At 38.3% G+C, this 18,221-nt stretch overlaps 1 protein-coding gene across 3 annotated transcripts in view; it reads left to right on the top strand.

Annotated features, from left to right (window-relative positions):
- LOC5574316 (protein unc-13 homolog B) overlaps nucleotides 1-18,221 on the top strand; it is a 335,112-nt gene that overhangs the window by 57,233 nt on the left and 259,658 nt on the right. For all 3 annotated transcript variants that reach the window (XM_021838878.1, XM_021838876.1, XM_021838877.1), the window contains exons 2-3: nucleotides 15,412-16,091; nucleotides 16,155-17,891. In XM_021838878.1, coding sequence (XP_021694570.1) covers nucleotides 15,414-16,091; nucleotides 16,155-17,891 — 2,415 coding nt within the window. In that variant the 5' untranslated portion in view covers nucleotides 15,412-15,413. The remainder of the gene's footprint in view (nucleotides 1-15,411; nucleotides 16,092-16,154; nucleotides 17,892-18,221) is intronic.

Genomic DNA, 18,221 nt, shown 5'->3' with positions numbered 1-18,221 from the left:
GCGAAAGTAGTGGTTAGGTTGCGAAAGTTGAAAATCTTACTTTCGTCGTTTTGTAAATCCGGAAATTAAACGTTCTAAAAGTAAAAAATCGAGTTGAGTAGGAGCGGAACATGTGGAATTTCGCCTGCGAAACACGTAGGATCAATAAAGTAAGTTTATTCACTTTTTTGACTTGAGACTATTTGAATAAGTTTTTGAGAATTTCTAATACATTATTTTTATCGTTAGGATGGTAAGAAAACTATGGGAGATTGGATTTTCAAACCCCCCTCCTCTTCAATATTTTTTTGTAAGTGTGAATGATATAAATTTATATCCTGAAAAGAAGTTTGTTCTTTGTAGAAATTTTTGACACAATTTTGTTTTCGTTGTTTTTGTTCTTCGTTTTAATTTGTCTCTTCCACGTTGATTGCTCCTCTGGCGGGAAGTAGTTGAAGCTGCCAATGATGAGAACATACCGTGCAACGTCACATATTAACGTCGCACCGCTTTTAGGTATGGTTGATCTCTCACCCCTCTTTTGAGGCGTGGTTGGATGATTGAGAAGTAATGTTGTTTTTTGTACGGTAAAGTACCTAGTTTTGGTCTAGTTAGTAGGCGATTTTCTTTGAAGATTTCGAATGGACTCGCCCTGAATGAGTATCAACCGGGCAAGATTAGTCTTGTCGTGCGGTCTCCTAACGGAGTGTCGCTAAGGCCGTTGGCTACAAAATGGCGAGCAACTGAAAAATCTTTTGTAGTTATGTTTATGGAGCAAATTTGAAATATAGCTCGTATGGTTTAAATTTAGATTTTTAAATTTATGAAGAACTTTAGTAAAGTTGAAGTGGTTTTTTGAAATTTTTGAGGAGTCTGAAAATAAGACCATGTTAAAATTGTGGTTTTATGCTAGGGGGTGTGAACTCGAACATTTCGGTTGTTCAAATTGAACACAAACTTTTCCACGAGTGTTAACCGTTGTTTGTTTGGTTGTCCCGCAGGAAAGCACAGTAAAAGTTCATCCTTAAAATACTTCACACAAATCTTCATCATTTCGGTGTAGGCAATTAACCCAATAAATATATTAAATCAGATAGTTGCTAGCCGTATGCTAGTTATAAACATATTTCAGAAAAGTTGTAAAATTCTCATGCATAATTTAGACCAAGTACAACTTTTCTTAACAGTTGGTGGTCTTTGTGTTACATAAATTATGTAACATTTTTTAGCGTGACAAAATCATGACTGTACTTTCTAGGCACACTCAGATCATTTTTTACGAAAATTTAAGATTGACAGCAGGCTGGCTGCTTGTTGATTTTCATTTCGCATCCCACAGGTTTTATGTATTTCTATTGTTTTCTTTAGAAATATTTTTGATTTTCTGTGGTTTACGTTCATTTTTGTGGAAATTGCTTTAAATAAAATTCAAAAAGCAGTGAAACGGATTTTTAGTTGGTAATTATGTTTTGGAAAATTCAGTTACACTGTTCGACAAAATTCGTTAAATTGGCGAATAGATATCAGGTATTGGATGCAGGGAGTAATCTGGATTCAAGGCAGAGGTTTTTGGAAGAGTTTGGGACTTGATTAACTGAAGGATACAGAGTTTGATTCAAACGTATGATGAAAATTTTCACAAATTAACAGGTAAGGGGTTATTCAAATATGACGTCTATCAATTGAGGGAGGGGGAGGGTTGTCAACGAAAGTGTGACAGTACGTGTATAAGGTATCGAAAGAAGAGGAGGGGGGTCTAGAAATCCCGAAAAACGATGGACGTCATATTTGAAACTTCCCTAAGGGATATTCTGAAGCTACTAAATAGATAGAAATATTAGTCTTAAATAAGGTAATAGAAAAAATCATGCAAAACGATAAAATCACGCAACACAAAGGAGAGTAAAAGAAAAAACGCAGAGGAAAGACTAAGAAGTCAGTTAGAATAAGAAACGAAGGTTTTCGCACAAAGAATAACGAAGTCAAAGACAAAATTGGAAAAGTTCGGTTAATTTTTAGAAGAACAAAACTTATTCGAAAATCTTGTAGGAGTTACATCGACAAGGCATGACAGAAAAGATGGTGCTGAGAGAACTAGAAAAGCGAAATTAAAGAACAGTAATGCGTGATGATTTTTATCGTGCGAAAAACGACACAATAGAAGAGGATTACCAATCACTCGAAGTAGCACTCAAAAAAAAAAAAACAGATAAGAGACGTTGGAAAATTTCTATTCGAGTTAGAAGTCGTCGAGGACGAGCAAGGAAGGGAAAGCCTTCTAACCGAAATATGGGATCTAAAATTGACGATAAAAGAAGCAAAGGGTAAATTTGAAGGGTTAGATAAAACAGTTGAACATGTAGGTGACAATAACAAATGCAAGCTTCATGAACTCAGGATAGCATATATGCTCTATAGAGTCATGTAGCATAGAGTCTCCAGCAAAGCAATGCAGAGAGCGATGACATCTCAAGCATGACAAATGTCATAGTAATGGAATAGTTGGTCAATCAACAACTATCAAAGTAATAAGCTTTTTAGAAAAGCGGTCAGGGAGTAGTAATATAGATAAATTAAGTCTTCCCCTCAAACTTTTCAATTAGCAGAGTAACTTTATTCAGTGAACTACATAAAATCCAATTAAACCATAATATTAGGCTTATGGTACAGATATTGTTGAGGAATTACTTCACATTCTCTTTGAATAACTCATCCGCAACTAATAGAATATTGTTTCAAACCATACTTACCAAGCAATAGTTGACCCATACCTGAAATTGTGTCTTCCTAGTCAACTCTTAGGTCAAAATAGACACGTAAGTACTAGTAATAGTACTTAAAACATGCACGTATATTTACCGATCTACAGCAATTCGTGAAAGTTTTCTCCATATATTTCGATCAGTAATTTCAGAAAAATATATTATGAAAATAAAACATGAAAAATAAATTAAATTCCATTTCAGCAGTGATGCCAATTTTTTATATTTTTCATTGTGCTTTAAGCTAAGTATGCTGTTTCGCTCAAGAAAAGTAAAGAAATTCCTTGACTGAAAGGGTCAAGAAATTTCCTACAGAGAGCCCCCTTTGAAGTAACATTTCTTCTCAACTGCGTACTGCGATCAGAAAAATGTGATTTTCTTGACCATTTCTTGGAAGAAATTTTCCACGCATCGAGATAGGCGATTCCTTTTCCTTGTCAGTAGCAAACCAGCCTTTAATCAAAAATATATAATACTTTTATTCAGCTCTTTACGCTGACTCGCCATAAAATTTGAATCACCCCCTTCTGACATTTCTTGCCATCACTATAATATTGTTATGACACGATCAAAGTAAGCACTGTGATATTTAAAATTTGTTGACATCAAAATGTAAGACGTCTTCATCCTTGGTTTTTGAAAATTTCAAAATAATATTTTTAAATTTCCAAATTAATCTGTTTTACTTCTTTTAGGTTAATACAGTGGTCCTCAGCCTAACCGATTACACGGGCCATCTTAACTCTTTCAAAATCAGTCGCGGGCCGCAAGATTTATAATGATTAATTTTAACAGCTCACTTTAAATCACTATTTCTATGAGAACGGATAATACATTTCTGGGAACTTTATGATCAAAGCAAAGGGGTTTGGAAGCAAAGATATAAGTGACAGAAAAAAATGCCATGTTTTCAATAAACTATGTTAGCTAATACAAGGGAATTGGGTCCTAAAATGTTTAATGAAATCTTGTTTTCATTTGATAACACGAAAAAGCATGTTACTGCAACTACTTTTGCAATTTTTCCCGCTCAAATAACGGCTATATCATATTTTAACTTTAATTAAAAAATTGGATCCATAAATGAACCTTCACACTTGAGATCATGTTTGACGTTCGCTTAGTCGACAAAAACACCACAGGGGTTTTAGTTTTAACACTGGGGTTGTTCCTATCTGACATTTCTGAAGGGACACGGAAAACAAAATACACCCAAAATTTGAGTTTAAGCCAAGAGGGGTGACAAAATCTAAAAAAATATATAAAAAAAGTTTTTGTACTCAAACAAACTAAAAACATCAAAAAATTGAGTAAACATGTGTTTTTGTCCTAAACTTAAGCGTTTGGCACAGAAATTGGGACAGGGCCTTAGGACCCTATTCATGACGAAAAAACTCACATTGAACTCTTTTTTTCAAGCTAGAAACAGAGCTTTATTAATATACTCAACTCAAATACGATCAATATGTCTCTTACCGTATTGGACAATGCAATTGCAACTTTTTCGATTAATAATACAAAATGGTCTACTTTAGAGGTTTTTATCTATTTTTTATGGATTGATTCATATCAAATTTTAACATATCTTGAATTTTTACATATATTTGTAACTTTTATTTTCTTTTACGAATTAAAAGCAATAAAAAAATTTCAAAAATTACACAAACCAAAAAATTGACCAAATAGACTGATAGTATCTTCAGCAATGGTGTACATTTAGATGAGTTTAACAATTATGCTGAAGATACTTGTGTAGGTCTCTTATATTTTGAGATAAATCGTTTGAATATTTTTCGCGAAATTCACTTCAATAGAATCCATATAATTTTTTATTTTTTGTATTCAATTCTTAAATACCTAAAAATATATGTTGACACTTAAGTAACGTCCGACATGCTGTGTAAATTTAATTCATATCGGGCTCTAAATAACTGAGATTTATCCCACAAAAGTAGTCCATTTTGTATGGAAGATCGAAAAAGTTGCAGATGTTTTGTCCAAAACTGTACATTTCTTTACGTTCGGGCTCCTCAACAATTCAGAAAGCAATCCATAGTAAAAAATTCCGAATAACATAATTTTCAAAGTTTTACAGAAAAAGGAAACATTTTTGAAGTCAAAATTTAAAAAAATCAGTATTCTGCGGACACCTCTGCAAGACCAAGATCCTGGTTCAATTTTGTAGACTTAAATATGTTCAGAAGAGAGATTTTTAGAGACTTAAAGACTTTTTGCAGGCCCATAGCCGTGCCTTCAAGATTTTAAAAGAAAAATCAGGTTTTTCAGAAACTTTGAACCTTTGAATGAGTCAAAGTCAATTTCATATTACTCCTTATGCCATGAAGATGCATGAACGCAGAAACATTTTACATGATTTCAATGACTGACTTTCCAAGAACAAAGTTGCAAGAGCAAAGGATTAAACAGCAGCATGAATAAAAATTATAACATGCGGGTCGCATCACATTAACATTCAAAATCCTTTCGCTGGCCGCACAAAACCTTCTTGAGGGCCGCATGCGGCCCGCGGGTCGCAGTTTGGTGACCACTGGGTTAATAAGAGCGTTTAACGACAGCAGCTTGGAGAATAAGATTCGATTTATAACTATGGCTATACGAACAGGACTTAAACAAATTTCGGTTTCTTCAGCGATATCTTTTACTGGGAAACGGACCTTTCAGGTCTACTGACTGTTCTGTTTCGTTAGTAAAGAGTTTAGAGAATATAATAAGTTTAAATGATGTCTATCGATTTTCTTTCTGAACATACACAGAATCAGAGACTCTTAGGAGGCAAGCATAGCGATTGCTGATCTTTTTTTCCTCATGCGTTTGCTTTCATTCTGCTATTGTTCGAACAAAGCTGTGCTTTGGGGAAAACCTTCACCTTTCCCCTTCTCTCTTTCACACATGAACCATTTTGAACATTTGCAAAACGCATTTACTAGTGCTTTTGTTATAAATTCTAACAATTTGTATGAAATATACATAGATCTTTGCTGTGCTACATTTTATCTTTAAATCCACGAAAGGTTCAAGAATACCATGAAGGCACTCTAAAACTAATGAACAAATCGACCAATCCTTTAGCTTATTCCTTTTTTCTACAGATTTGTAATTGCTCTCTTCGTATTCCTAAAAAGAAATAAAATTGGATAATGAGAAAATAGTTAAATGTTTGAAATTCAATGTAGCTGCAAAAGAATGTTCACACAAATGTAAATAGTGAAAATTCTTGACAGCTCAATCAACAGTCTTGAATTACAGCTTACTAAGATCAAGCTATAAATGTTATAGGCAAGACCTGGGAGGGAGAAACCGATACAAAATTTCTGTACGTCATAGTGAGCCGAGATTCCGCTGTCACGAACTGTCACTGTGAGCCCAGATTTCGAACATTGGACTGACATGAAAAAAGCGCGTAACTGATTAAAACACATTTTCGCATTTTATCAAAAGTGACAAAAATCGAATGAAAATCAATTCATGCACATAATGTACATAATGTCACGTGAGCACCCTTAATCTGATTGAATATAAAGCATTGAAAAACGTATCGTTTTACTTTTTCCAATGAAAATGAATATTTAGTGCATAGAAAACTGTGGCCCTTTTTTCATGTTTGTCAGGAAAGATCGAAGGTACACAACTAAAAAAACTAGCGATTTTCTCCAAGCCTGCCTTGATTGTTGTAAGCTGGAGTTATCTTGCAGTTCAAACAAACGTTGTTTTATATTTCGTGTGTAGTATCTGTGCCTCCCTCCCAGGGCAAGACATGTCAAACTCAATTCACCCCTGGATTAGGAAAAATCGGTGTAATTTTTTATCATAATGTCTGCAAAATTATTGCTCTAAAAATAAATTGTTTATTTTTTTATTCATGGTGGTTTTGAAGAACAAGCTGATGTTAGAATGTTACATTTTTCAACCAATTTCTAATAATTGATGATGAATCTTGATAATCTTCAAGAATCGACCGATCTAATCATTGTTCTTTAATCATGTGAAATTCAATTATTTTGGTGGCTTTTTTATTATCAGAAGATCGCACAATATTAGCCGAACGAAGCATACATATTGTGCTTTGCTTTGATAAATGGATTATTGGGAAAGTTGTGTATCGCACTTCGAAGGTCACCAAGCAGTGGTTCCAAATATGTTTCCATGCAAATGGATCCATACCCAAAGTTCTTCAAATGTACATTTACGCGACAAATTACACTGTTTGAAGGCTGTTTGGGCACGTCAGGAGTTAATCATCAATGTTAACTACCTTTTCCCAATCAGCCTAGATAGCCGCGTAGTGTCGGTAGCGGTTGTTTCAACTGGCTAAGAATTAACACTACGGACTGCCTGTTCCGGTGGTAAAAGTCCACCTCACAGGTGACCCCTAATTCATACGGCTTTAAGCTTACCGTGCCTAAGAATGAATGGTTAGGGGGGTCTAAATAAAACCTACCCGCAAACGGAGCCTGTGGAGTACCAGGGCGCCCTCTACAGTATTATGCCCTTCCTGTGCTACCCGGAGCAATGGTGCAGGTGACCTTGTGTTTCTCCGAGATAATCGGCTGTTCTTCTTCAGTCAAACCTGAGGCTAAATAAGGGTGAGATTATTAATACATTGTATTTTAGTTTAAATTTTCACCTCTATGGTATCGCATTATGCGTTTTACGCAGTGTATTCTGTGCTTTTCGCCTTTGGCGACTTTTAAGAGATACCGATCTGGTTTTTGTTCGCTGCTAATCTTTTTCGATCTGAGATTGCGAAAAGCTTAATCCTGCCTAGTTTGGGTAGTGGCTACGGCTAGGATAGCTTAGTTAGATCAATCTCCAGCATAAAATGTCAGCAACGATTAATCTTTGTAGACTCATGTAAATGGTACAGCTCAAGTGGCGCTAGTTCAAAAACCTTACTTTTGTGAACTTTTATCTAGGTAACCTAGTGGACCCAGTTTTTGATACTTTCAGAAACATGAAATGGCATACTCGCGTGCCATGCCTCGTGCATGCGTGCTCGTAAATAGCGCTGACGTCGCTACACTCATTTCTGAGTTAACAACCAGAGATGTATGTGCTGTCACAATTGATATTTCTGTATGTGACCTCAATAGGAAAAACGTCTTTCGTTTTGTGGTGTATTTACCACATGATGAACCATCCCCAATGGATGATTTCAAACGAGTTGTCGTTCACTGTCTATGAAAAGGCCTTCTGCTGATTGTGGGCAGTGATGCTGATATTCATCATATCATCTGGAGTAGCTCAGATATCAATTTGAGAAGCTCCAGTCTGATGGAATGCTTAAGTAGTTCAAATCTTGGATTACTTATTGTAGGAAATGTCCTACATCTCTATATGAACATAAGAATGTAAATTCGCAGACTTTGCATTTGTTATACTTCACAAACTGGGAATTGGTTGTGACCAAATTCCATGGATTTTCCCCGTCCATTGGAAATACTAGTGATTTGGATGTTTCCACTTCCGGTGAATTGGGACACAATTGTCCTTGCTTCGAGTGATCTCAAAATTGCTTGCCACTTTGCTTATAGGAAATGTTCCTCACAACTCCCTTCGCGAGACGAGTGGACGTCTGTACATTACTTATTTAACAAATCTGTCAAAGCAGAATTGCAGTCGCTTGGTTACAACCTTGAATGGCTACTGCCGACTCAACTATCACATGGCAAATATTCAGTGTGTTGATACATTTGTGTGTGATAGTTGTGATTCCGATTATGGAACTTCTTATCACCTGATATGTAACTGTCAAGTTCTCGCGTAATTGCGATTCCAATTACTTGGTAAACACTTATTAAGTGAAACTGATTTCAGAAACCTGAATCTTCAGGACCTTCTGTTATTCTTAACCCGCTGTGGTAATGAGCTATAGGCTCTCTTTACGCTCATGCGTTTTGCAGTGCCCTTTTTAGGGCGCTGTTCGAACCCATTGTGGTATGGAGCTACATGCTCTTAATTCGCTTATGCGATTTTCCCTCTTCAAGGGACCCCACTCCTATTTCCTCCCATCTTTCCCTTCCCTTTCCTCTCCCATCGGGTAGATGATGAAATAGGCTCAAATATGGCGATGGCACAAATCTCCCAAATGGCGGGGAACGTGCCTCTGGAGCCGGCATTCTGATACCTGATACCTGATACACTTGTTTTTCTATCCAAATGCAGATTTGCACTTGACTGCATCATTGCCATAATTAATTATAATCGAACAAGCCTATTTCAAGTGGCTGACATACTTTTACAAATGTTTTACAAGCAAGTTTTCGTGAAATAAATAAAACTAACAAACTAGCAACCCTGCTGAGAGCACATGCTTTTGCTAAAACGTAAACAATTTTCGTTGGCGCGAAACCGATTCACTGCCTTTTCTTGCCCGCCAACGGCGAAAACAAAGGGTTTGACGTTTCCGCACTTATGAACCCGCCCGCACTTCTGAAGTGGGGTCCAATAAGGTGGGAACTGCGCAATAAATTTAGAAGAAGCATCATGCACATGGTGTCTACTTTATAAAAAGTCACGGACACCGTTTTCAGCCATTTAGCTGCACAGACTGTAACTTAACACTAGACAACGGACAAGGCTGCTCCAATGGTACAGCTGAGAAATATTTCTGACGAAAAGTTCCAATGGCTGCAGCGGGAATCGAACCCACACCTCATGACACGACCACGAAGCCCATTATAAAATTTGACTTTTTAGGTAAAATGTTTAACCGAACTATCAAAGCTTTTCCATGGCGTTGTCAGTTTTAAAAATAGCATTAAGCCTGACAACGCCATGGAAACTCTCTAAAAAAATCCCGGAATCACGAAAAATCAAGAATATTTTAGGGTTCCATGTAGTTAGTAGTTAGTGTCCGTAGGGGAATTCGGGGTAAAACCGACACCCTAAGCTTATTGATAAAATTTGTGTACTTTCGCTTGTTAAACGAACCTAAAATTGTTGTAGAATCACATATTGGGTATAAATCTATCAACAGCCCTGTCGTCCTGCTTAGTCACGCTTAGTCGACGACTAAGAAGCTTTTCTCAGACGTTTTTAGAATTTTTCATTCAAAGTTATAAAAAATAATGTGATAGAGCTTTGAAAAATCAACAACAATCTAATGCCCCATAAGACAACAATCGAAATTTCCAACATGTATCAACGCTCTGGAGTAATTTTACCTTATTTCATCTACAACTTTTCGAGATCAGGAGCATATTATCGCCCTGTAGAAAATTAATCAAAATTCACGAGCTGTATCAACGCTCTAGAGTAATCTCACCTTATCTAACGCCCTGTAGAACATCGATTAAAAATTCCAGGTTTAATCAACGCCCTGGAGTAAATTGTCCTTGCCGCATGTGGATCAGCTACATCTTAACGCCCTGTGGAACAAATGTCAAGACGTATAAACGCCCTTGGCTAATTTGAACTTTTCTCTCGTAGATCAGCTGCATCTTAATGCCCTCTAGACAATGTAAAAAAATTCAAGCTGTATAAACGCACTGGATTTATTTGACCTCATCCCATGTAAACCAAATGCATCTTACCGCCCTGTATGACATCAATAGAAACTCCAAGCTCTATCAACGTCCTGGAGTATTTTAACTTAATCCTATATCGATAGAGTACACCTCTACGACCTGTAGGACATCAATGGAAAATTCAAGCTTTATCAACGCCCTGCAGTAATTTGACCTTATCTTACGTAGACCAAGTGCATCTTTACGTCATGTAGGACATCAATTGAAAATTCCATATATCAACGTCCTGGAGTAATGTGGCCTCGGGCCATGTAAATCAGCGTCACATAAACGCCCTGTTCGATATCGATTCAAATTCCAATCTGTATTTACGCCCTGGAGTAATTTGACCTCATTCCATGTAGATCAAGTACATCTCGAAGCCCTGTAGGACAACAATGAAAAAGTCCAAGCCTTATGGAGTAATTTGGCCTCATTTTACGTAGTTCAGAAACACCTTGGCGCTTTATATGACATCAATCGGTCAAGCTATATCAACGCCCTGGAGTAATTTGACTTTATTCCACGTTGATCTTTGCAATCGAAATTTCTTAGCAGTACCAACGCTCTGGGGAGTAATTTGACTTTATACTATGAATATCAAGTGCATCTTAACTGTTTGACATCAATCCAAATAATCAAGATGTATCAACGCCTTGGAATAATTTGACCTTGTCGTACGTAGAGCAAGCGCAACAGGGCGTTAACTGAATAATCAATTGAAAATGCCTAGCTTTTTAAATGCGCTGGATTATTTCGACCTTTTCTCATGTATAAAAGATACATCTTAACGTCCGCAAGGACATCAATTGAAAAAAAAAATCATTTTTATCATCGCCCTGGAATAATTAAAGGTTATTTTATGTAGATTAGGTGCATCTTAACGCCCTGTAGGACATCAATACAAAACTCCAAACTGTATCAACGCCCTGGAACTATTTTGACCTCATCCTATGTAGATCAGGTGCAACTTCTACTTTGATCAGGTGCATCTTAAGGCCCTGTATGACATCAATCGAAATTTACGAAACGCCCTATAATGATTAATCTTGTCTCATGTAGATCATCTTGATGCCCCGTATGACATCAATTACACATTCTTAGCAATATCAACGCCCTGAAATAATTTGACTTTATCCTACGTAGATCAGGTACATTTCAAACCTCTGTAGGACATTAATTGAAAATTCCAAGCTTTAGGGCTCATCCATTTATTTCATAACGCCAAAAATGGCCATTTTTACACCCACTCACCCCCTTGTAACGCTTTTAGTATGAAAATTTAAGAAATTTTGTATGAGCCTTAACATCATGAAGACACCCACCCACCCCTTAAAGCGTTATGAAATTTGTGAATAAGCCCTTATCAACATCCTGCAGTAATTTAACATTAGTCCGCATAGATGAATTGTCTCTTAACGCCCTGTAAAAAAAAATCGATCAAATTTTATAATCTGTATCAACGCCCTGTAGTGATTATACCTTGTTTCACGTAGATCAGCTGCGTCTTAACGCCCTGAAGAAAACCAATCAAATTATGTTTACTTTATGACTTTAACTAATGTATATCAAGTGAAGAAGAGTGTTTGATCCTTTAATTGCGAAGTCTGCTCTTGCGGGAACGAGTGACGCAATCAGGATCAATGGTGATTAACGTATTGTATATTCCGATCAATTTATTTAATATTTTGATTACTTCTTTCTGTTTGAAATGTGTGTTATATATTGTTTTATAATATCTTTATTTTATTCAATTTTTTGCAGTTTCCCGAATGCCATTTTCCCGAGAAGTAATGCAGTTCATAAAGGTGCGAGAATAGTCCTCAGTTACAGGATGTTGGACTAGAAAGAACGATTAGCAATCATTGTTGGTCATTTTTGACCTTTTTCCAAATATGATGAGGACGGTGAAACTCGAAAGAACCTCCAACCAAGTAAAGAAGGGTGTGTACTAGGGTTCACTACTCTGAAATGTATGAAGTTCTGATAATTTTGAATACCAAAAACTTTTTGGGAAAACGGGATATTCGGAGAATAGACTTTCAGCGGACTGGCGTTCGAGTAAACGACATTTGGGGAACAAATATTCAGGGCAAAGTAGCACAATCCCTTAAGGGGGCAGGATCCGTCATTGATTTCGGAATTTTCAAAAGCAATTTTTTTCGTTCAAAATCAAGAAAATTTACAGGAAAATGTGTTCACTGTATTCTATTCTCCAACCGAAACACACTGAACACATTTTCATCGAAGAATTTTCTTTTTTGATCAGAAAAACTGCTTTTGAAGTACCTATTGATTGATGACGATGATTACGATGACGGAGCGTTGAACGTTAAGTAAATGATTATTTCAATATTATTGAAGAAATTTCTGGTTAAATTATTTCGATAGATCTCTCGATAAAAGCAAGTGATCATTAAAGGGCTCAAAACCACGGTTCATATAAATTGAAAAAAAAAAATGTATGGACAAAAAACACGATGATTGGGATGCGAATGGGTTCGTAAAGCTCTAAAATTAAACAATGTGGTTTATTCATAGCCCTGAATTGTTTTGTAGAAACTCAGGGGATCTTTATGATCCACTTGAAAGTCAATGAACGAATTGTTGAAAGAAAAAGTAGTGTTTATCCATTTTTTTTCCGGACTCTCGCCCTACCGTCACAAATAAATGTTTAATTTGCTCCCTGGTATATAAATTACATTTTGCGTGCGGAAAGCAAAATTATGTTGAAATTTTGACGTACACTTCAGTATGCGTGAAACAATATCGATCGAATTATCTCAAGCAAATCTAGAGCTTCGGTGAAATATGTTAAAGTTTGAAGCTGAAAAAATCTTCATTTCATATGTACAGTAGATAGTGAACTTCCAAGTCGGTGCTTGTTCAGCTCTTAGTTCAGTTCACAAAGCGTTGGAGTTTCATATTATTTATTGAACCTCTTACCCGAGGAATAATTTGATAATTTATAATAAATTCAATTGATCCATAAACTTGAACATTTCTTTTGAATTTGAGTACCTTTTATAAAATAGACACATGTAAACAAGTCGTTGTACGAAATTTTTCAGCTGAATAATGTTTAAGGCCATGTATATGATCTCTTTGTCCCTTATTGAAATGGAACACAAACAAACAGAAACAAAAAATGCATATTGAGTTTCGTTTGTTAGGATTGTATATTGAAGTATTTGTAATATTCGTAATTTTTATGTATTAAAATGTTGCAACTGATTCAGCTTCCGTTTCAGGATTTCAGTTGATGATCTGTATAGACTAAAAGTCGAAAATAGCAACACAATCTCCATCACATTCGATCCCTATAAATTCGAATTGTTGTCATATTTCTAATAAGACGACATCATAACGCCTGGGAGTAGAAGCGCCCTCTGGGCTACAGCAACGCCCCCTCAAAAAGGGACGACTAAGAAGCTCAAATTTTACGACGACAGGGCTGTCTATCAATCCTTGCGATCGTTGGATGATATATTAAGGTTATATAGTGATTTAAATCAAATTGATATTTCATCATTTTTAGGTGAGACGATTGAGTGTGCGGGTAAGATCGACACCCTGTTGGGGTAAAACTGACACATGCACTTTGAGTAAGCATGCTTTAAACATGACTTTCGAATTTTATGACCCCTTTTTCTTAAGGATTATACACATATTACGTAAATTATTGAGGAGATGACAAAGATCCACTAAATATATGTGAAAATTTCAAATGTTCCATGCTAAGATTATAAAGTTGGGGTGAATACACATGGATATTATTAATTTGTGTTCATGGAATGTTTAAGAAGATGAAGTTGTGGCGAATGATTGGTTTCAAAAATAAATACTGTTTTATTTTAACAAGACAGAAAAGTGTAATTATTTTTAGTCATTTAAAACTGTCGAACCTCATGGTTTGTAAAAAAACCATAAGATTAATTTATGTGAAAACATTTCAAATTCTATTAATTCTTTAATTCCAAATGAGAAAAATTTCTTCAAGCTTTATCCAATAAGGTTAAATGTGAAACATAGAAATATTTTATTTAATACTTAATGATAGCTTGTGGCAAGTCATATAGTGTCATATTTTACATGTTAACAAGTTCGCCATCCATGAACTGCACTGGAATTCAAAAATAAAGACTCACATAAACTATAGAGGAAGTATTCCGATAAGAAAGATTTCCTGAAGTTAGATTATTAAGCGAAAAAAGGTGTTGATTTTACCCCAAATGAAAGTGTCGATCTTACCCCGAGTGGACATTTATTCTTCAATAGCGTTTTCAGCTGAAAACCCAAAAAACAAATTCCCCTTCATGTTGTATGAACGTAATAATAGTAAAGGATTATGTAGACGCAGAACAAATAATGGCATTTTAAAAATTTTACATGCGAAATATTTAAAGAATAACAGCGAAATATTGCAACTGCTGTTGATTCTATGTTATCCAATATGATTTTATTGTTTATTTTGGCAGTTTATTGGTAGCGTCAGTTTTAATTTAGTCCAAAACACAACATCTTACAAGTAAAGATAGAGTGTGGTGAAAGCTGCATGAAAATCTGCTCAAAACATAGAAAATCAAAGGGTGTCGATCTTACCCACAGTGTCGGTTTTACCCTGATTTCCCCTACAGATTACATTACGAATAAATTTGAAATAAGAATTCTTTCGACAGAAAGCTTCTCCCATCGTCCAGTCAACAAAGAGCAATCTGAAGTAAATCTTTCGATCTGTATCCAAACACCCGTTCGTTCAGATTTGTATCCTGATTTCCCTCCAACGTGGTGGGAAGCTCCCTATTTATGCAAATCTATTTATAAACAACACTCAACGTCTTCCGTTTCCAATATATGTACATAATCCCCAAGATCTGCTGAGTGGAAATCCTTTCGGCACCGTCATCATCACATTGGCATTGAGACAATCGCACGCAAGCTGTATCCATTTTCATCCCCTCTGGTCCTGAATTTGAAAAAGGGTGAACTGAGAGGAGGAGAAAGCTAAACAAGCACCGGGCTTATGTTCCACAGGAGCGAAACTGGAAGTCAGCAATCTCTCTATTTTTAGTTGCGAACCGTTGAACCCCATTGATTGCCATTATCGGACTAACGGATTGTGATTTTTTTTCTCTTTTTGCCAGCTATGGAATATCCCATGTACGAAAACAAAACATACACGACTGATGGATTTACTCATGGATGCTACTGGAAATCAAGCGGCAAATTCGAATTCTACAACACAGATAATCTGATCCATCAAAACTTTCAAACGAAAATGAACCACCATCACTTTTCGACGTCGTCGTCGTCGAACCGAGCCTCCAGTGGTGTCCCACCGCCGTTCAGTGACAGTAGTGGTGGGGGCGGCGGTGGGGTCAGTGGTGCAACAGGGAGCTATGGAGGGGCTGGCGGCGACTCGTCGTACTACTCGACGGCGACGACTGGACATTATCCGATGGACGACGGCGCCTACAATAGCTACAACTCTTATCAACACCAGCCGTACCAATCGAACACGACGACGACCGGATCGGATGGAGCCATCCGAGCCGGACGAAAGCTACCCAACGTGGGGCCAAACAAATCATCGACAATGCCGACACCGACGGCTTCTAGTGCAATGGCACAGACCAGAAACGGGAAACGACAACTTCCCACACTGCAGGGCAGAAGCAGTTCATCGCTGGCCGATCCAGACTACAGTTTGTCGAGGCAGTCTCCCGTGACGAGGAAGTTGCCGGTGCCGCAGCGGACGATCAAAGCCGGAGTCGGCGGACAACCACCACTGATCGATAACTTCAACATCGATCTCTCGGTTAAGGTAAGTGAAATGCCCTTGAATAGCTAAGTTCGGTAGTTATTAATATCTTCTTCAACTTTGTAGGCCCGCAAGAGTATATCCGGCCCGATTGACGAAGACAGCCTGAAGCGAATAGGCAACTCAATCAACTACTTCTGTGATATGTCCCAGAACAAAGAGAACTTCATGAACAGCTCGTCGTTCTACGTGGACAACGACGACATGGACGAGTACTGCTACAGCGACTTCATGGTAACGTCCCAAATAACCGTTTCCAGCCGCAAGATCAAGAAACTACCGAAAATGCCGGTCGTTACGCAGCAGAGCCAATATCCGCGTACTTCTCAATCCATGTCGTATATCGCGTCAGACGTCAACGGCGGTTATCGCAATGCAAATGCGCAACAAACAACGTACAACCCGCTGTACAATGATTCCGATTACTACAATGACGATAACGCTCTGCCATATAATGATAACGTACCGGCGCTGACCTACAATGACGTACCGGCAATCACGAGCGGTAATCGAAGCACCTATTCGACCGCAGGAGGTTCGTCGAGTATGACCAATCACTATTCCTCCTACAACGATCATGATTCGATCATGATGAACGGAGAGGACCGCGGCACAAAGGCAAAGAAAATGTTGCCAACAATCAACCAATCAAGCAAAAACCAAGGACTCGGTTATCCGTACAAGCAAACGACATATCCAACGACGACGGCTACTACGAGCAGTTACCGTGACGACAGCCAATACAACGGCTACAAAGATAGCTACGACAATCACGGCGTCGTGGAGAAACGGCACGAAGCCGTCACCAAGGCTAACTTGATGAACGATCGCGTCAGCACACTCAAAGGCCGCAGCAGTCGAAGCACCACGCCCGTCTCGAGCAGCTCCAGCAGCAAGAGCGATCCCTACGCAAAGCAACTACCCAACACAACGTCCAGCTCGTCCGCCTACATGGACAGCTACCAGGGCTACGACGCCATGAACTACGTAGCAACGACATCATCCGCGGCCAACCAAAGTGTAACCAATCAGTATTCCAATTCCACCACCACGAAACAGTTGCCAAAGCCAATCCAAACGGCCACCTCGAGCGCCAACAAAGCCAGCAGCAACTACCTGGCCAGTCCGGAGAAGAAGCCTCCCCTGCGTCGCTCCCCGGAGTTGTCCGATCCGTACGACGACCACCTGGATCCGTACGATATGAGCGGTTCGCAAGCGTATTCGTCCGCGCAGGTCTCCACGACCAAGCCAAGCCAACTGGAACCGAACTCATACTCGAACGATCGACGTGTCAGTCCGTACGGGGATGTCCATCGCAACGACCCGATGGGCTACGACAGCGCGGATCCTTACGATGTCCATCAGGACGATCCGGATGCGTACGGGATGGGATCCGTAGTGGATGACCATCTGCTGGACGACGGCCCAATACCCACCACGTCCTCCTCGTCAACCCTGCAACCGGCCACCAAGAAGCCGGGCAAGGAAGGCCAACAGAAGAAACAGCTGCACTTCTTCGACGAACGGGAGGAATGCTTCGACGAGGAGTTGGAGCAGTTGGAACAGTCGGTGAATGAGAAACAGCAGCAGCAGCAACAGCAGCAACAACAACAACAACAGCAGCAGCATCAGATGAGTCCGATGATCGAAGGGGGCCAGCCGGAAAAGGCGGAACCCCCGATTCTGACCGGAGTGGAAGCAGTGGCGGCCGACATCGGAAAAGATATCACACAGCAGCAGGGTAAGCGGGAGAACTTCAACGCTCGCGATAAGTGGCACTGGGCGTACGATCAAATCATAAACGTGAGTACAACTACTGTTTAGATTTCTTATATGAAAATTATTATAGCGATTTGAGGTTTATTTGTCGATTTTGATTATAATAATTGTTAACATAGAGCGTATATATGATAGAAGCTTGGAATATGAGAACACGCTGCGTAGTTGTTGGTAAAAATAGGGATATTCATAAGTTATGAATCATAACTATATACGCGGTGAACATGACAAGCTACTAAATCAACAGCTGGAAGTTAAGCTATTTTCTGAAGTTGGCCAGGGTTTTTAAGTCAACAATAAAATAGTAAAAGTTGATTTGATGATCCTACTTTGATATCTCCCTATCTCGATGAT

The sequence above is a fragment of the Aedes aegypti genome, chromosome 1, assembly GCF_002204515.2.
Source record: "Aedes aegypti strain LVP_AGWG chromosome 1, AaegL5.0 Primary Assembly, whole genome shotgun sequence".
Taxonomy (NCBI): domain Eukaryota; kingdom Metazoa; phylum Arthropoda; class Insecta; order Diptera; family Culicidae; genus Aedes; species Aedes aegypti.
Note: the sequence above shows the minus strand (reverse complement) of the source record. Positions and strands in the feature narration are given on the sequence as shown.